The sequence below is a fragment of the Aphelocoma coerulescens genome, chromosome 28 (genome assembly GCF_041296385.1).
Source record: "Aphelocoma coerulescens isolate FSJ_1873_10779 chromosome 28, UR_Acoe_1.0, whole genome shotgun sequence".
Classification (NCBI taxonomy): domain Eukaryota; kingdom Metazoa; phylum Chordata; class Aves; order Passeriformes; family Corvidae; genus Aphelocoma; species Aphelocoma coerulescens.
The window spans coordinates 4,760,492-4,780,131 of NC_091041.1; the positions used below are offsets into that span (position 1 = coordinate 4,760,492).

The window sequence follows — 19,640 nt, forward strand, 5'->3', positions numbered from 1 at the left end:
CGGCGCTCCCGCCGCGGCGGAGCGGAGCCGAGCGGGGCCGGGCCGAGCCGCTGCCGGTGGGCGCAGGTGCGCGGTGCCCCGAGCCCCCCCCGAAACCCCCGGGACGGCGAGGTAAGAGCGCGGCCGGTGCCCCTCCGCCCGCCCCCCTCCCGATGCGGTCCCGTCCCGGTTTCTCCCCCTCCTTCTCCATCCGTTTCCCCTCCTGGGGTGGGGGGGATGGGAGAAAACGGGGTGCCCCCCCCCCCCCCCAGCCCTCCCCCCTCCCGCCGCCGCCGCTGCTGCATTGGGAAGCGGCGCTTTTGTTAGCGGAGCGGGCGGAACCTTGAAGGGTCACGGGCTGGAGGGGCCCCCCCGCGCCCCCCAGCCCGCACCCCTCTGTTCCCCCTCTATGCAGCCTGAGCCCCCCTGCACCGCCCCCCCAGCACCCCCATCCCGCATCGCCATCCCCACGCCGGCACTCCTGGGGGTCCCACCCGCACCCCAATTCTTCCCCCCCAGCCCACTCCCGCACCCCCCACCTCCAGCCCGCACCTCCAGCGCACCCCGGCACCCCGCGAGCCTCCCGGCACCCTCATCCTGCACCCCCCCCCCTCCCCCCGGCACCCGGAGACCCTCCCCGCGCCCTGATCCCGCAACCTCATGCCCCCACCCCCAGCACCCCTGTTCCCCCCAGCACCCTGATGTGTCCCCCCCAGCACCCTGCTCCTCCCCACATCCTCATCCCACCCCCCAGCACCCCGATCCCGCAGCCCTCTCCCCAGCCCAGCACCCCGACAGCCCCCCCGCACCCTTGAGCCCCCCCATCCCCTCCACCCAGCACCCAGTCCCACCCCCACCCACTCCCACGCCCCCCTCCCTCCCATCAGCCCACCGGGCCGGCACCCCGACCCTCCCCCAGCCCCGGGACACGGCGATGGGCGCGGGATACGGAGCCCCCCCCGCCCCGAGCTGGGAGGATGGGGATGGGGATGGGGGGGTGTCTCTGCTTGGTCGGGCTCCGTTTTGCCTCCGCTGCTTCTTTGGGAAGCAGCCAGGGCTTGTTGGGGTTTTTTTTTGGGGGGGGGGGGGGGGCGTAAGAAAAGGAGGAGATGTTCTGTGCCCCCCACCCCGTGCAGCCCCTGCTGGGCTGGGAGGGCGGAGGGACTGAAATAGGGTCCGGCCAATGCAGACCCCAAAAGGGCAGCGGGGAGCGGCGAGAGCTCAGCCTGGGGGGCTTGGTGGTTGTGCCCCCCCTCAAATAATCCCGCGGGGCAGGGTGGGGGGCAAAGCGCCCACAAATCCAGGGGGTGCCTGGCTGTGTGTCGGGGCTGTAACTTGGTGGGAACAAGGGATGGGGGACAGCCGGCAGAAGTGGGGGACCCGCCGTGCACGGGGGGTCTGACACCCCCGGCGTCAGGGCAGGGCCGGGGGGGGGCCGTGCAGGCAGCGTCTGCCAGGCCCCCCTTTTTTGGGGCTCAGCACCATCGCGCCTTTGGCAGATTTGGCGAGGGGGACCCTAAAATAACAAGGGTGGGGGTGTTTTTCCTGACCCCAATCCTCCCCTGTCACCCTCACCGCGGCGCACCCTGGGCACCCCCAGACCCCAGAAAACCCCCTCGGCCCCCCCCCGAGCCTGACCTCCATCTTCCCACATCACCCAGAGCAGTCGGGGGGCTGGGGCACCCCAAGCCCCCTCCATGGGGCAGAGAGGAGTGGGGAGCCCGGTCCCTGCACAGGGGCTTTGGGGAGGGGGCCCAGCACCCCCCATTAGGGTGGGGGGGGGGAATGCCCACGGGGCTGTGGCATCGGCACGGGGTGACCTTGGGTGAGCTCTGCTTCCTGTCCTGCCTCAGTTTCCCTCCTCCAAACCAGGTCGTGAGCTGTGGTGGGGTGCAGAGGGGACCCCCAATCCATCCCCCCATCGTGGGGTGGGGGGGCAGACGCCAGGAGTGACCCCCCCCTCGGGCGCACCCACCTCTGCTTGCCTGGGAGAGCTGGGGGTGGTGATGGCACACGTGGCACCGCTGTGTCCCCCCCAGGACCCCCCCTTTGGTCTCTTTGGGTCCAGCAGGGCCGGATCCCGGATCCTGCTCCAAGGATGCTCTGGGAGCGGGGGCAGGGGGGCGGCTGAGTTCCCTGTCCCAAAGACACAGCCATGGGGAAGGGTTGCATTGGTTTGGGGGGCCCCTCTTTGGGCCCCCCCCGAAATTTGTCCCACAAAATGACTCTGAGGGCAGCTCTGGCTGGCTCAGGGTCCGTCCCGGGGTGCCAGGTCCGGGCAGGGCGATGTGTTCCCCCGTCACCCCCCACGGGTGGCGGTGGTGTCCCCGCGGGGTGCTGAGGTCACATCCCGGAGGGTCCTGGGGTGCCGAGCGCGGCCAGCGCGGCTCCAAAGCCCCTTTTGCAGCGTCCCCGGGGTGACACGGGAATTGGGTCACCGCTGTCACCGGGGCACGTGGCTGCGGTGGGGAGGTTTTGTGCATGGGGGGGCAAGAGGCGGCCCCGGGGGTCGGGTTCAGCTCTGGGGGTGCTGGGGGCAGCTCGGCCTCACCAGCAGCGCCGGTGCCGCCGGTGTGCCGCTGCGGGGGGACACGGCTCACCCCCCTGCCAAGAACCCCCCCGATGATTTTGGTGCCATTCCCATAAACAAAGGGAAATCACCAGTTCAGCCCGGTGACCGCACACACGAGCCCATGTGTGCACACACGTGTGCTCCCCCTGGCAGAGCTGTCCCCGCTGGGGGGGCTGCAGGGACCCCCCGTGCTCCCCCCAGACCAGGGTTCTGCTGGTTCTGCGTCCCTTCAAGCCCCACCAGGAGCCCCAAGTGTTGGGACAGGATGGTGACACCGGGCTGGGTGTCCCTGTCCCCTCGGCCCTGGCAGCCGGCTGCACCAGGCGATGTTTCGGCTCCCAGTTAAACCAGTAACTCCTGCGCTGCCACCAGCGCTTCCACACCGGTGCTGGGGCACAGCCCGGCCGCGAGGCCCTGCTCGCCAGGCACTGGAGCTGGATGCAGATCCCTGCTGCAGTGCCGGATGCGGTTTGTATCCCTAGACAAGCTGGAATATTTTTAATTAAACCTGCCAGTTTGGATGCGATTTAATTTTTCAGTGGGCTGAGCTGCGCCGGGCCCTTGGAGCATCTCCCGCGCCGGGGCCGGATCCCAGATCGTGTCGGAGGGGTTGTCCCACCGGGCACAGACACGGTGCTGTCCAGGGTGGCTTTTCCACGCCGGTAGCTCCCTCTGTGCCAGGCCAGTGGGTCGCCACCTGCCCGGCCGGGATGGTTTCCCTGTGGTGCCGCTGTGGTGGCATCCGATGTGTTTCAGCAACATAAACAGTAGTAAAGAAAAGCAGGAGCAATCCCGGCTCCATCTGGGAGCTGCGCCTGCGGAACCTGTTGGCACCCAGCACCGCCGGCACCGCCGGATCGCCACCGGCATCGTGGGTGCTGCATCCCGGGGAGCTCCGTGGTCTCTGCTTCCCACCTCCAGGATGGTGCTGGAGGTGGAGCCGCAGTGTTGGTACCCAAAGGGTGCTGCTGTACCCTCGGCAGTGCCCGGCCCACATGGCAAGTGGGACTCGATGGCCTTGGGAACCCTCCAGCTGGGCCCCAGGGACCTCCAGGCTTTGGTGGCTTTGGTGGCATCCCCCAAAAGGGGCGATGAGGGGTTGGATTCCCTGAGTGAAGCAGGAGGGAGAGGAAGAGCAGTGGGCTGGCACAGAGGAGATCCCAGAGGGGCTGCCGTGTGCTAACGGGATTTTGCTCCCTATTTAATTACAATTTTGTCAAATTAAAAAAAAAAAAGCGGGGGGATAAAGAGATCCCTCTTGTCTCTTTGTGCCGGTTCCCAGCAGCCGGGTAATTAAACAGCGGCTGGCGAAGCCTCCCGGGGGATCCTTGCACTGGGGCTTGGCGTCACACCTGGGCTCCAGTTGCTCCCAGTTCAGCCCAGTTCGGGCCGCTGGCGGCGTGGCTGTGGCTGTGGCTGTGTCGTGCCGATGCGCCGTGGCTAATCCTCACTCTTCCCCGTGTAATCCCGCCCGCCGGGATAATCCCATCAAACCCGGCAGCGCCGTGGCCGAGCTCAGCGCCGGGTTTGGCACCGGGGGAATCTGGGGGGACACGAGAGGGGGGAACACGGTGGCCCCGGGGGAGCGACAGCTGCGGGTGGGACCGTGGGGGCTGTGGGAGCCTGCAGGGTGCTGAGGTGGGGAAACTGAGGCACGGAGCAGGGACCAGAACAGGAGGGTGGCAGTGCTGGGAACAGCCCCAGGGTGATGGAAGAGGATGGGATGGGATGGGATGGGATGGGATGGGATGGGATGGGATGGGATGGGATGGGATGGGATGGGATGGGATGGGATGGGATGGGATGGGATGAGGCAGCGGTGGCAGCACCCTCGCGGTCACCCCGAGGGACGGATCCGGTCCTGGTTTGCGTGGTGGGAACATCGTGGGCTTTTCTCACCGCCCCATCCATCATCTCCCGCCAGGAACACTGAGATAAAGCGCCGGGAAATCAGGAAGTGTCAAGGTGGAGTTTTGGGAGGCGGGAGCTGGGGATCCATCCTTGCCATGTGCCCAAAATAACCCGTCCCTGCTGTGCCCCGTCCCTCGTGCCAGCCCTGTGTGCACAGCCCTGGTCACACACGTGTGCCAGCACACGCCTCACACGTATGACACCCCATGCACACACCTGAACACGCGTGACACCCCATGCACACCTGCACACGTGTGACACCCCATGCACACCTGCACACGCATGACACCCCATGCACACCTGCACACGTGTGACACCCCATACACACCTGCACACGTATGACACCCCATGCACACCTGCACACGCGTGACACCCCATGCACACCTGCACACGTGTGACACCCCATGCACACACCTGCACACGTGTGACACCCCATGCACACACCTGCACACGCATGACACCCCATGCACACCTGCACACGTGTGACACCCCATGCACACCTGCACACGTGTGACACTCCATGCACACCTGCACGTATGACACCCCATGCACACACCTGCACACGTGTGACACCCCATGCACACACCTGCACACGCGTGACACCCCATGCACAGTCACACAGGTGCCACCCGGTGCCCACACACTGTCACACACAGGTGCCACCCGGTGCCCACATTCCCGCACATGTGTGTCACCCGGTGCCTTCTGCCAGCCCCTGCACACGCACGCGACAGCTGGTGCACGCACACTGACACACAGAGCGACGTGTGACACGTGTGACACCTGCTGTACACACACGCGACACACGGGGCACGCACCCTGACACACACAGGCACACACAGGGACACGTGTGACAGCTGCTCTACACACCGACACCTGCGCTCACACACGCGACACACGGTGACACCCCCCGCACACACGTGACACCCGCGCACACCCCCCCCCCACGCACAGATGGCACCTGGCACACCTGGCAGGGCCACGCAGGGGACGGGGACACCATCCTGCCCCGAGGCTTGTGGCGCCGGTGCCTGAGAACCTGCGCGGGCAGCGATGGTGGCGGTGGGGGTGACAGTGACGGTGGCGGTGGCAGCGGTGGCCTGGTGGGTGCCGCGGGCTGCGCCGGGAGAACAAGGAACCGCTCCGAGGGCGGTGAGGCCGCTCGGACCTTCCGGCGCGGCGGCAGCGCGGAGGCGGCGCTGGGAACAATGGCCCTTTGTTCCGCGCGCCGCTGGCATCCCACATCCCGGCCTGCATCCCATCCTGAATCCCACATCCCGGCCTGCATCCCCCATCCCGGCCTGCATCCTGCATCCCAGCCTGGCCTGCATCCCCCATCCCGGCCTGCATCCCAGCCTGCATCCCCCATCCCATCCTGCATCCCAGCCTGCATCCCATTCCACATCTTGGCCTACATCCCATCCTGCATCCCACCCCACATCCAATCCCGTGTCCCCTAACCCAGCCTGCATCCCATATCCCAACCTGCATCCCATATCCCAGCCTGCATCCTCTATCCCATCCTCCTTCCCATCCCCCACCCTGCATCCCAGCCCACATCCCACTCCACATCCCACATCCCATACTCCATCTGCACATCCCACCGCACATCCTGCATCCCACTCCTCATCCCACATCCCACGCTCCACCCTGTTCCCCATCAGTCCCAGCACCCCTCCCGGCTCCCTGCATCCCACAGCTCCCGTGGGGCTCTGAGCCAGGTGCTGGTGGCTCACAGAGGTGGGGGGGTGTTGGGTGTCACCCCACGCCGCTCCCACCTGTCCCCAGCCATGACAGGGGACACTTTGGAAACGGAGAGCAGGATGGAGCAGAATGGCACTGGGAAGGAGGAGGAGGAGGAGGCCACAGGGTGAAGGCTCATGTGCTGTCACCCACACCTTGGCACCGGAAGCCATTTGTCACCTTTGTCACCCTCTGGCCACGCCGGCGGTGGCAGGACCAGATTTGCTGGGGCTGGCTGTGGCTCCTGTCCCCTCCGGTGTCCCCATCCCCTGGTGTTCCTGGGAGGTGGGTGGCTCCGGGAGGGAAGGGGGGCACCCTGTGTGCCACCTCCAGAGCCACCCTCACCTTGGGGACAGCAGGATGCTGGGGATGGTGATGCTACGGTGACATTGTGGTGACACTGAGGTGACCTGCCATGCCCAGCCTCTCTCCGCCCCGTTGAACCCAGCAGATTTTTAATCTTATTTAACTACAAATAAGTGTTTGAAGTATCAGAACCCGAGTGGGAAGTGCCGGTTCTGGGCCTGGAGAGTGGAACTGCCCCGTTTTCCTGACCGGAGCAGCGTATTAGGACTGAAAAACTGACCCGGCTGCGGGGCTGACCCCTGGTCGTGACCTTCCTCAGCCTCCCCCGGCTCCTCTGGCTCTGGGATCAGTGGGTTGTTACTGTAGAGCTGCTTTCTGAGGATTGGGCTGGGTTTGGGGTGGGTTTGGGGTGTCTGTGGGTGGTGTGGGTGTGTTCAGCAGCCTCCCATCCTGGGAATGACGGAGCTCCGTGTCCTGGGCTGTAATTGCAGGGTTCCCGCCTGCAGCCGGATGTAAACACTCCGGGTTGTTGTTGTAGGGTCCTCCCGTGGGATTGAACCAGGAGCTGGTGTCCCTCTGCCTGCTCGGGGACAGGGATCCCATGGGGACAGAGATCCGTGGGGAAGGGAACACTCTGGGGAAGGGGCTCCTTGGGAGCGGGACACCCTGGGGACATGGGCTCCGTAATGATGGGGCACCATGGTGACAGGGATCCCTGGGGACAAGGATCCCTGGGGACGGGACACCTGGGGTGCCCGGGAGAGGTGTGATCCCGGAACTGGCAGGGCTTTGGGTGCGGGTTCCCAGGGCGGTGCCCAGGCTCGGGGCAGGAACAGGGGCTTCCCCCTTCCCACGCCGAAGGGAAACTGAGGCACGAGGCCAGAGGAGGTGACTTGGAGCAGCTGGATCCACTCCTGTCACAGCCCTGGGGCCATGCGGGCGCCAAAGAGGGGTGACAGGGCGAGATCGAGGGGACCCCGCCAGGGCACAGAGCCCCTGGGGTGGCACAAGACGAGGGGGGTGAGTGCCTTTGGGGACAAGGGGGACGAGGGGAATCGCTGTTCTGGAGGGACAGGAGGGGCAGGGATATGCCCCTTTGGGGACAAGGGGGGGTGACAGTCTTTGGGGGGACAGGAGGGACATGGGGGGGATGTGTGTCAGTAGGGACGAGTGGCTTGGGGAGACCGGCAGGGCGGGAGGATCCTGTCGCGGGGGACAAGGGGGCAAAGGCTGTGAACTGGGGGACAACAGGGGACAAGGGCTGCGAATTTGGGGGTACGGGGCAGCCACATCTCTGGGGACAGGGGACGAGGGCTGTGAATTGGGGGGGACACGGAGCTCCGTCTGCGACCCCCTCTGTCCCCCCCACCCGGGTTTATTTCGGCGTGACGCGTGATCGTCCTCGCTAGGAAACCGTCCTTAATATGCAGATGAGCCTGTATTTAATATGCAAATCACCATGCGGCTCTGGCCGGCCACCAGCACCGCCGGCGTGCTGGAAGGGACGTGCCGGGGCACCCATGGGTGTCACCCGGGGGGCATCGAGGGGCACCCAGCAGCTGGGGCCAACCCTGGGCACCCACGGCGGGTGACAAAGCCACCCAAGGTGACCGCGGGGTGCCCACCATCCCCGGGGCCCGTCTCGGGGGTCGGACGCCCTTGGTCGCTCGCGGTGTCCTGGGGGGCTCGGACGCCTGTGTCCCCACTCGGGGGGCGGTGGGCGATGGGGAGGGGACAGGGACAAGGGACAAGGGACAAGGGACAAGGGACAAGGGACAAGGGACAAGGGACAAGGGACAAGGATCGGGGCTATAAACGGCAGCTGTAAGCGGAGCCGGTAACCGGAGCGGGAGGCCCGGGGGGACATTTGAGCTGCCGGCGGGGCCGTGGAAGCGCCAAGGTAAAGGGTGGGTGCTGTGTCCCCCCCACCCCCCGCCACGCCGGTGACCCCCCAATCCCTGTCACCCACACGGGGACCCCGCCAGTGCTGGTGTTCCCCCGTCCTCTTGGCACCTCCGCAGCTCTGGGGGTGCTGCCTGCGGCCCCCTCGGGAGGTGCCGCTTGGAAAGGGGGGACCCACGGCAGGAGACAGGACAGGGACAAGGCCAGCGCGCGGTGCCAGGTGGCCGGGGTGACATTTGCTCCGTCCCCGCCGTGGGGACAGCTGCTTCCTGGCTCTGCCATCTGAACCGGCCCCGGAACGGAAACCCGGGGGGGGGCTCAGCTCCCCAGCCCCGGCGGCAGCAGCAGCTGGGATTGGGGGGGTCCCCATGGCAGTGGGGGGGCACTGCTGGTGACCCCCAAACCCCTCTGTTGGCAATGGGGGTGGCACTGTGTGACCCCGCCGAGCAAGGGATGCTCTGGGCACCGGGGGCCACATTTTGGGGGGCTGGGGGGGTGTGCAGGGTGTGTAAAGGCCTCATTAGCATATCTAATTACTGATTGTTTATTGGCGTTGGGCGCCTTCTGAAGGAAATGACCCCAAAATCCGGCACTAGACCGATGGAATGGGATGTGGATATTGAGATAATACCAGGGAGGGTATTCCCAAAATGTTGTATTTTAAGGGATTTCATTGTTGGTGTTCTCTGCCTTTTCCAGTGTCCCCCCCCCTTCCTCAGTGTGTCCCCCCTCCCAGTGTCCCCCCTTTCCCATTGCCCCCCCTATTTCCCGGTGTGTGTCCCCCTTTCCTGGTGTCCCTCCCTTCTTGGTGTCACCCCCATTCCCTGTGTGTCCCCGCCTCTCCCGGTGCCCCCCTCCTTCCCATCGTCTTTCTAACGGGTTTATGAGGATGGGGGACCCGATGAGGCTGGGGGGGACTCCGCAGTCCCCCTGTCCCCGCTGTGTGTCCAGGGGGTCCCCCCGGTAGGTTCATGCCGGTGCTTTCCCGTGGGGACGCTGCGGTGCCGCTCGAGGGGTCCCATGGGTGCCCCCCCCCCCGGGTCCCCGGCTGCGGTGACAGCTGCCGGGGTGAGGGGGGGGTTGGTGGCTCCGGTTACGGTGACATCAACCCTACCTTCCCACCTGGCGCGGGCGGGGGGCACGGGCCCCCCTCCCCTGGGGGTCGCGGGGGGGGGTGAGGTGACAGCTGAGCCGCTCTCGGGACGCCGGAGCCCCCAGCGCCGCCGGGGCGTCCTGGAACGGGGGGGACCCACCGGGGGAGGGGGGGGACCCACCCCCAGCTATGGGACCCGCGCGGCCGGGACCCCCCCTGCGAGCGGAAGGGACAGTGGTGACACAGGAGCAGCGGCGGAGGCGGCCGGAGCAGCTCAGGTGGGCAGAGCGAGGCGCGGGCGGGGGGCAGATGCCGCGGGGAAGGACTCCCAGCCCCGGGAAGGGACGGGAAGGGGGGCAGAGTGACCCCCCCCCCAGCAGGGACACCCGCTCTGTGGGATCAGGGAGGTCTCCCTGTGATCGGAGCTCCCGGGAATTGCAGCGAGAGGAGGAACTCTGGGGGGCTGCCCCCCCTTCCTGCCCCGTTCCCCCAGTGCCGCGGGTCGAGGAGATGCTGGGGGGGGGGGAAGTGGGACAGGTCCAGCAGCTCCCCCCGCCCCCCCAAGCTTTGTGCGTGCGGGGAGAGGGCTGAGCGTGCTGGGGGCTGGGGAAACTGAGGCACGGAGCAAGGACAGCGACAACGGACATGCCCGGGGCTGTTCACCCGCTCCGTGTCGGAGATATCCAAGTGGAGACTCCCCTCATTCCCGGCACATCCCCCTATCCCCACCCGCTGCCTCAGTTTCCCCCCAGCCGCGCTGGGGACATGCACAGTGACCGTCCCCTCTGCTCCGCCACCGCCGTGAATGGGTCCCTGTTTGTCACCCCGCTGCTGCCGTGTCCCCCTCCCCGCCGTGCCCCCTCCTCCCCGTGCCCTCCTCTTCCCGCTGCCTTTTCTTTTCCCGCACAATCGCTGGCATTTATGGCGCCGGAGGCTCCGGTTACCCTGCGCCCGCTCGCTGTCACCACACAGGCTGGTGACGGTGACACCGGACCCCCCGCTCGGGGTTTCAGGCGGCCGAGGCCCCCCCGGCCCCCAAACTCCCCCCGCGCGGGTGGATTCTCAGGTGGCCGATAGACACTGAGCCCTTCCCTGGGGTGGCTTTTTGGGGTCCTCCCTTCCTCCCTCCGGCGCTTGGGAACGTTAAATTTGGTGGCTTTCGGGTGCTGCTGTGTGACAAACCGGCCAGAAACGGCTCATTTCCTGCTTGTTGGGGACACCATGGGGACAAAGCTGGGTGTCACTGGGAGCTGTGGCACTGTGGGGACAGGTTTGGATGTCCCTGAGATTGCAGGGACATGGTTGGGTGTCCCAGGGGTTGTGACACCCTGGGGATGGAGTCAGTTGTCCCCAGGGGCTGTGACACCAGGGTCAGGTCCCACTGGGGTCACCTCCTGGCCCGGGGCCTGTGGCACCGCAGAGGGGACCGGGCTGGGGACAGTGCCGGGTCTCACCCGGGGCCGGTGTCACCACAGAGGGGCTGGGGACGAGCCCCCGCGCTGGCACCATCCAGGCTCCCTGACCCCCAGCCCCCACAATGTCACCCGTCCTCGGTCCCAGGGGGGGAGGAGGGCGCCGCTTCGATCGCCCCCGCTCCCTGCTCCCATGGAATTAATGATCAATTAATTCCCTGCCCGGTTGCTAATTACCCAGCCCGGCCTCAGCCCCTCGGGGACGGGGGACAGGGTGGGGATGGCGGCCCAGCGTGGTGGGGGGACAGTGGCGGTGGCACTGGGGCTGTCTGGATGGGGAGTGCTGTGACGCTGTGATGTGTCCCCGGCGATTTTCCAAGACACCCCGGTGGCATTTCGGGAGGGGGAAGAGCCAGTCTGGCTTCCCTCTTGTCCCCGTGTCCCCCTGTCCCTCTATCCATGTGTCCTCATCCTCCTGTCCCCAAGTCCCCAGCCCTGCCATGTCACCAGCAGTGGCTTCCCCACGTGCTGCTGGTGACAAACCAGTATGGCCCCAGCTGGGGTCCAGCCACACCCCAAGGTCCCCTCAGCCACCCCCTGTGGTGGCCCCTCGCCCCCGGCACCAACGCCCAGAGAGCCCCAGAGACCCCTGAGGGTTTGGGGTGCTCCGGGGGGGGACCCTGGCACCCAGGTGGGTGCCACCCCTCCCAGCCCTGCCCGTGCCCGCAGGTGCGGTGGGTGCCCACCCAGGGCGGGGGCCACCATGGGACCCCCACCCCGCGTGCCCCTGGTGCTGCTGCTGCTGCTGGCGGCCGAGAGGACGGCGAGGGGCACCTTCCCCGAGGAGCCCGGCCCCATCGCCGTGGCCCCCCCGGACTGTGAGTGCCCCCCCGGGGCTGGGGGGTCGGGGTGCTGCACTGGGGCACGGGGGGGGGGCACGGCTTGGCATGGAGAGGGGCTTGGGGTGATATGGGGTGAAGGCAGGAGGGGACACCCATGGGAGGATTTTGGAATGAAGATAGGATGGGACTGCCCGTGGGCAGGGCTGGGGTTTGGGTTACTTTGGGGGGCACCTATGGAAGGGGTTTAGGGGGCTTAGGGTGATTAGGGGTGAAGGCAGGTGGGGGACACCCATGGGAGAGGATTTCGGGCTGAAGGCAGGAGGGAGATGCCTCCCTGGGCAGGCTGGGTGTGGGTGGTCACCTGGGCTGTGCGGGGGTGCCCGGCCCCGTGTGAACCCCGTGTCCCCCCAGATGTGAAGCACTACCCGGTGTTCGTGGGCCACGGCACCGCCCGCCCGGGGGGCCCCGAGGGGGGGGGCACCCAGCGCCTCAACATCCAGCGCATCCTCAAGGTCAACCGGACCCTCTTCATCGGGGAAAGGTCTGAACCTCGGCACCCCAAAGCCTCCCCTCCACCGGGATGGGCACCCCACACCCATCCCACCCCTCTTTCCTGGGGAGAACCCCACTACCCGCTCGGGGCACCCCAAGGCCTGCCATGGGGTATTTGGGGGGGTTCATTGTCACTTTCATTGCCCCGGTGATGTTCATTGTCCAACCCAGACCCCCAAACCTTCCCGGGGGGGTGGGGGTGGGTCCTGCACCCCCAACATGCCTCGCTGGGGGGAGAACATCCCAGCTGGGAGGTGGTGACACCCGTGTCCCCCTCCCCAGGGACAACGTCTATCGGGTCAGCCTGGAGCCCAGCGGGGCCGCTGAGATGCGCTACCACCGGGTAAGTGCTGGGGGTCTCAGGGGCTTTCGGGGGTGTCAAGGAGATCTGGGGGGGGGGGGGGGTCTCAGAGAAGTCTCAGGGGGTGCTGTTGTCTACTCCCTGTCCCCACACTGGTTTCCCCCCTCCAGAAGCTGACGTGGCGCTCGAACCAGCACGACATCAGCATCTGCCGGATGAAGGGCAAGCACGAGGTACAGCCTGGGGGGGCCCACGCCCCATGGGGACCCCCGGGTGGGGACTGAGCACCCTCTGTCACCCCAACAAGGCCACCCTGTCCCGTCCCCAGGGTCAGCCCCCGCTCCCTGGAAGCGGTTGTATCTCTGATTTATTGGCTGCTTGGCTAATTGGGTTTGTAATTAATTATTTGGGGGCCAGAAATCCCATTCTCAGCTCCCATAAATGCAGTTCTGGGGTGAGAACAGCCCTCCCAGGCCATTCCTTCACAGTGATAGGGCCTGGGTGGGGTGGGATGAGGCAAGGGGGGTTTTGGGGTGCTGAGGGTGACAGTCCCCTCTCCTGGCACAGGCAGAGTGCCGAAATTTCATCAAGGTGCTGCTGGTGAGGAACGAGAGCCTCCTCTTCGTCTGTGGCACCAACGCCTTCAACCCCGTCTGCGCCAACTACAGCGTGAGCTCCCCCGGGAGGGGTCCCCGTTTGGGAGGGGGGCTTGGGGCCAAGGAAGGAGGGGACACCAATGGGAAAGGGTTTTGGGGTGAAGACAGGAGGGGGCATGGGAAGGGTCTGCAGCATCAGCAACTTCAACCCTGAGCCTCCCCCAGGATGGGGACCCCCGGGTCCCCCCCATGCCCGGGTGTGTCCTCACGTCCCCCTCTCACCCGCTCTAGATGGACACGCTGGAGCCCGTCGGGGACAACATCAGCGGCATGGCCCGGTGTCCCTATGACCCCAAGCACGCCAACGTGGCCCTGTTCACAGGTCAGTGGTGGCACTGCCGGTGTCACAGCGGGCACTGCGTCCCCCAGCCCCGCTGACACCCCTGTCCCGCGCAGGGGGGATGCTCTTCACCGCCACAGTGACAGATTTCCTGGCCATCGACGCCGTCATCTACCGCAGCCTGGGGGACAGCCCGACCCTGCGCACCGTCAAACACGACTCCAAGTGGTTCAAAGGTGTGTCCCCACCCTGGGCCGTGCCAGGACATGGCACACATCCCCTGTGGCCCCACCCTGGGCCATCCCTGACCCTGCTGTCCCCACAGAGCCCTACTTCGTGCACGCCGTGGAATGGAGGAGCCACGTCTACTTCTTCTTCCGGGAGATCGCCATGGAGTTCAACTACCTGGAGAAGGTGGGACACATCCCACCGGGAAGTGGGTGATCCTTAAGCTCCCTTCCAACCCAAACCATTCTGTGATGCCCACAGGGACACCCGGGGTGGGGACAGGGACACAGGGACGGCCACTGGGGTAGGGTGGTGACGGGTGTCCTCCCCGCAGGTGGTGGTGTCACGGGTGGCCCGGGTGTGCAAGAACGACATGGGGGGCTCGCAGCGGGTGCTGGAGAAGCAGTGGACGTCCTTCCTCAAGGCCCGGCTCAACTGCTCCGTGCCGGGCGATTCCCACTTCTACTTCAACGTCATCCAAGCCGTGACCGACATCCTGGAGCTGGATGGGCGCCCCGTGGTCCTGGCTGTGTTCTCCACACCCGCCAACAGGTCAGAGCCTCTTGTGCCCTGCCCAGACCCTCGAGGCTGGGATGGGGTCCCAAAATGTGCCTCAGTGCCCATGGGGGATGTGGGGGTTAGGCTGGGGATTAGGATATGGGGCTGGAGATGGGCATGTGGGGCTGGGAGCAGGGACACGGGGTTGGGAATGGGGATGTGGGGCTGGGGACCAGCTGGGATGTGAGCAATCAGGGATGATCTGGGATGGTTCCTCAGTGGGATCTGAGCTGGATGCCAGCTGGGATCTGGGTGGAATCCAGGCTGGATCCAGAGTGGGATCTCGGATGAGTGGTGGGATGGGTCTGGCTGGGTCCTGTACAGGATCTGGACTTGTTTCCATTTGGGATCTGCGGGGCCCCTCGCACTCCCTGGGGCCTCCCTGTGTTCACCCCACAGCCGTGTCCCCACAGCATTCCCGGCTCCGCCGTCTGCGCCTTCGACATGGCCCAAGTGGCCGCCGTCTTCGAGGGACGGTTCAGGGAGCAGAAGTCACCCGAGTCCATCTGGACACCTGTGCCCGAGGACATGGTGCCAAAGCCACGGTGAGGGGCAGGGGTGGGGACAGGGGTGATGATAACCATGGCCAGTACCAGCACGGCTGGGGACAGGCTGGGGACAGCGCCACTGAGCCGTGCCGTGGCCGCAGGCCCGGGTGCTGCGCGTCCCCGGGGATGCGCTACAACTCCTCCAGCGCCTTCCCCGACGAGATCCTCAACTTCGTCAAGACGCACCCGCTGATGGACGAGGCGGTGCCGGCCCTGGGCAACGCCCCCTGGATCCTCCGCACCATGACACGGTGGGTGCCCGGGGGGGCTGGGGGGCACTGGGGGGCACTGGGGGGCACTGGGAGGACTGGGAAGGGCTGGGAGGGCTGGAGGGGCTGACCAGAGCCTGCCGTGCTGCCTTTCCATGCACTGGGAGAGCTGATAAATCTCATACACTTTGCAGTCAGGATTGTCTCATCCTAATTAAATCTGCCTTAATTGCTGCTTGATGGGGAATTAATCAAGCGGCACTCTTGGGCCTCAGCCTCCCGCCGGCAGGGCAGCTGGGGCGTGAGCAGGGATGGGGACAGGGACACGGAATTGGAACGGGGACATGGGGATGGGGGTGGGGATGGGGACAGGGTTATGGGGCTGGACCTGGAGATGTAGGGCTGGGGATGGGGACTTGGAGATGGGGATGGGGACTTGGAGATGGGGTTGTGGGGCTGGGTCCCCTCACCCTGCCCCAGTTCCCCCCTCCCTGGGGACACCGGGACTCTCCCACACCGCTCTTCCACAACGCTTCTCCCTCCCCCCACTCAGGTACCAGCTCCGCAAGATCGTGGTGGACAACGCAGCGGGGCCGTGGGGCAACCACACCGTGGTGTTCCTGGGCTCCAGCACCGGCACCATACTCAAGTTCCTCATCCTGCCCAATGCCACCAGCAGCCCCGTGCCCACCGCCCCTGGCAGCCAGAGCATCTTTCTGGAGGAGTTTGAGACCTACCAGCCTGGGAGGTGAGTTCCAGGGTGCCAGAGGAGGGAGAGGGGGTGATAAAAGGTGTGGGTGGGCTGCTCAGATGGATGGATGGATGGAGAGGATGGGTCAGGGGGATGCAAGGGTGGGGGGAATGGACGAGAAAATCTCCTCTGGACTAGGGCAGGCTCTGTGGAGGGCCCTGTGGACCAGGCCTGAGGCTATGCTGAGCTCTGCCCTGTCCCCAGGTGTGGCCGGGACACGGAGGACGAGCGACGGCTCCTGGGGCTGGAGCTGGACAAGGCGGCGGGGTCCCTGCTGCTGGCCTTCCCCCCGTGCGTGGCCAGGGTGCCCGTGGCTCGCTGCCAGCAGCACTCGGGCTGCATGAAGTGAGTGCCTCGGGTGGGCAGGGCTCGCTGGTGGGGGCTGTGCAAGGAGCGGAGGGGCTGCATAACCTCACGTCCCAGGAACTCACCCTGTGCTGGGATCTGGCTGGACAGGGCTCAGCATGGCTGGGAGCATGGCTGGGGAAACTGAGGCACGGCACGGTGCCATGGGGGTCGGGGTGTTGTGTCCCCCCATCAGAGCTGACCCCGACATCTCTGCCCCCTGCCAGGAACTGCCTGGGGAGCCGGGATCCCTACTGCGGCTGGACAACCGAGGGCTCCTGCATCTTCCTGGAACCCAGTCCCAGGTAACGCTGCCAGGCCTGGGGGACGCTGGCAGGGACAGTGGGGTCCCCAGAGAGCACCGGCTCCTGTAGCCCCCAATTGCTGAGCCCCAACAAACTCATTGCTCGCTGAAGGGAGCTGGGAAACCCTGCCAGGCCATTAGGGACCCACTGACCCCCCCTTTGCACCCCCAGGGCGGCCTTCGAGCAGGACATCGCCGGCGGCAGCACGTCCCACCTGGGCGAGTGCGAGGGTGAGTGCGGGGCCGGGCCCGGGCTCGGGGATGCTGCAGTGGCAGTCGCAGGTCCCCTGACTTGTCCCCAACCCCAGGGCTGGTGACGGAGAGCTTCGTGGACGAGCCGGACGGGCTGGTGTCGGTGAACCTCCTGGTGATCTCCTCCGTCGCCGCCTTCGTCATCGGCGCCGTCATCTCCGGCTTCAGCGTGTGCTGGTTCATCGGGCACCGGGACCGCAAGGAGCTGGCGCGGCGCAAGGACAAGGAGACGATCCTGGCGCACAGTGAGTCGGTGGTGAGCGTCAGCCGCCTGGGCGAGCGGCGGGCGCGCGGCGCCTTGCTGGCCCCGCTCATGCCCAACGGGTGGCCCAAGGAGCTGGGCAAGGTCACCCAACACGACCTGGACTCGGGGGTGCTGCCCACGCCGGAGCAGACCCCGCTGCAGCAGAAACGCTGCCCCGGCGCCCTCCAAAACTGCACCTGGGAGCAGAGTCACAACATCATCAACGCGGCTTTGCGGGACCCTGGAGGCTCCGGCCCCGCGGGCGCCGGGCGGGGGCACGGCGGCTCCGGCCGCCCGCCGCGGGGCATCCCCCTCTCCTGCCACGCCATCCTGGTGGACCAGGAGCTGGAGGCCGAACTCAGCGACTCCTCAGGTGACGGGCATTGGGGTCGGGACCCTCAGGAGGGTCCCCGCACCCGGCAGCACCCACCCGCCGGCGCCCGCCGCCCACCCCGCAGCTCCTACGGCGACTTCGGCGGGACGCCGCACCCCAGCCCCGAGCGCCGGCGGGTGGTCTCGGCACCCAGCGGGGAGGGTGGAGACTTTACCGAGGGTCCGCCCTGGCACCCCGAGCAGCTGAACTTCAACGCCAACAACGGCACGGGCCGCCCCGGCGCCCACCTCAAGAGGAACCACACGTTCAACAGCGGCGAGGCGGCGGCGGGCGGCTACGGGCGGCACGGGACGGCAGCCCGGGCAGCGCGGGCACCGGGCACCCCGCGGCCGCTGACGGACCTGCATCACCTCCTGCGCTACGGCGTGGAGCGGACTCCCTCGGGAAAATAGGGTCCCACCCTGTGTGCGTCCCCCTCGCCAGGACACTGAAGGGGGCCCCCGGCTCCCTGGGGACAGGGAGGGGTGGCCGGGCAGGCGCCGCGGGCATGGGGTGAGGTGCTGCATGGGTGAGGGGGGGACAGGCACCCCCTGGGTGCCCCCGGATAGGGTTTGGGGGTGTCCCCGGCTGGCGTGGGGCAGTGCCCCGCGCTCCGGCTGTTTTGTCCCATATGCCGGGGGGGGCCGTCCACCGTGTCCCCTCCCCAGGCTGGATCCAGGGCCCGCGGCACCCTGGGAGGGGGATCCCTGGGAGGCAGCAGGATGGACACACGGACACGGGCACCGGGCTGTGCCCCCCAGCCCGTCAGTGGCACCCGGGGGGCTTTTGGGTGCTGCCAGCCCCCTGGGGACACCCGGCCAGGGGTGCACTGGTTGTGGTGATGGAACCTGGTGAACATTTTTGGTGCGGGGGGCTGGGAGCCCCCCGAATGTGGCGTTATCTGGGGATGGGGTACACTCCCACCCCCAGTCTGGGGTCAACCCCTTCCCAGTGCCAGCCTGGGGGTTGCCCATCCTTCCCCCCGGCACCCCCTCCTGGAAAGCACAGCCGTGGTGGGGGGGCACCGCTGGGGGGTCCCCACCGAACCCACTCTCTGCTGGCAAAGGGTGCCCTTTCGGTGCCACCCCTGCCCGGCGCCCACCCGGGGTGGCGTGTCGCGGGGGAGTGGCAGGTCCCCGGGGTCTTGCAGGTCCCCAGGGGGTGGCAGGCTGTAAATAGGGCAGGGGGCGGCGAGAGCCCCCCCCCAGCGGCCATGCATGCGGCCGCCCGCGGGCTGTACCCCGCGGCCCCAATAAACACCCGGTTACCGGAGGCGACTCCCCCGCCGCCGCCTCGGCACCTTCTTGACCACCTCCGGGAGCCGGGACCGGCCGGGGGGCCGCAGGGCTGGGGGGACACAGGGCTAGGGGACACAGGGCTGGGGGGACACGGGGTCACATCCCCGCCGTGGGCACACGCACAGCCCAGCGCACACACTCCTGCACCCACCCGTGCTCAGCCCCTCCCCACGTACCCCCCTCCACCCCACACTCCTGTGCTCCCCCACGCCCCTCCCCCCGCACCCGCCCCCCGTCCCGACTCCTCGAGGCTCCCTATCCCACTTTCCCCACGAATTCCCCTGGGATGAAGCAGCGCCGGCACCGTGTCCCTGCCCGTGCCACCCCACACCTGCCGTGTCCCCTACCTGTCCCCTTTCCCGGCCATCTCGTGCCCTACGAGGCCACCCACGGGGGTCACCCACCCCCCACTGCCCCCCTCAGGCATTGCTCTCCCCTGGTCTGAGCACCTGCAGGGGCTGGGGGACACCTGGCGCCCTGAGTGTCTCTGGTGGCACGGGAACAGCTGGGGACATCTGGCAAAGGGACACTTGATGTGGCGATATGTGGCGTGGTGACACCCGGCATTGGGCTCCTTGGGGTTGGGGACGCCAATCATTGGGGTCCTTGGCGTGGGGACACCAGAGGTGGGGACATCTGGCGTGGGGACACCTGGGCTGGCGGCCATCGGGTCTCTTGGAATTGGTTCACCTGGGATGGGGACACTTGGAGAGTGTGGGGACAGCGGCCATTGAGTGTCTTGAGGTGGGGCAAAGGGACACGTGGCAAGGGGACACCTGGGATGGGGACACCTGGGGTGGAGACACATGGAGCGGGGGTGGAACACCGGTCCCTCGGCGCGGGGACACGTGGCAAGGGGACCGGGCTGTCCCTGCCCGCCGCCCGGGCCGGGCTGGCCCCGCCGCTGTCCCCGGGCTGGACCCGGGCTTCCCCCGGACCGTTCCTGTCCCCGGGCTGTCCCCGGGCTGTCCCCGCCGCTGT

The 19,640-nt window shown here is 67.2% G+C and overlaps 1 protein-coding gene across 1 annotated transcript; it reads left to right on the forward strand.

Moving 5' to 3' along the window:
• The first annotated feature begins 9,695 nt into the window (after positions 1 to 9,695).
• SEMA6B (semaphorin 6B) lies at positions 9,696 to 17,774 on the forward strand. The gene is made up of 17 exons (XM_068996947.1): positions 9,696 to 9,784; positions 11,648 to 11,796; positions 12,172 to 12,301; positions 12,595 to 12,655; positions 12,784 to 12,846; positions 13,181 to 13,282; positions 13,501 to 13,591; positions 13,666 to 13,785; positions 13,875 to 13,963; positions 14,112 to 14,329; positions 14,749 to 14,880; positions 14,985 to 15,134; positions 15,646 to 15,840; positions 16,048 to 16,188; positions 16,416 to 16,493; positions 16,665 to 16,723; positions 16,801 to 17,774. Exons 1-17 carry the CDS (start codon positions 9,696 to 9,698, stop codon positions 17,772 to 17,774), a joined length of 2,841 nt encoding a protein of 946 aa, XP_068853048.1.
• The last annotated feature ends 1,866 nt before the right edge of the window (positions 17,775 to 19,640 follow it).

Coding starts and splice junctions, on each gene's coding strand:
- SEMA6B (XM_068996947.1), top strand. CDS start 9,696: ATGGGACCCGCGCGGCCGGGACCCCCCCTGCGAGCGGAAGGGACAGTG. Junction 9,785..11,647: donor AGGCGGCCGGAGCAGCTCAG/GTGGGCAGAGCG, acceptor CCGTGCCCGCAG/GTGCGGTGGGTGCCCACCCA. Junction 11,797..12,171: donor CGCCGTGGCCCCCCCGGACT/GTGAGTGCCCCC, acceptor GTGTCCCCCCAG/ATGTGAAGCACTACCCGGTG.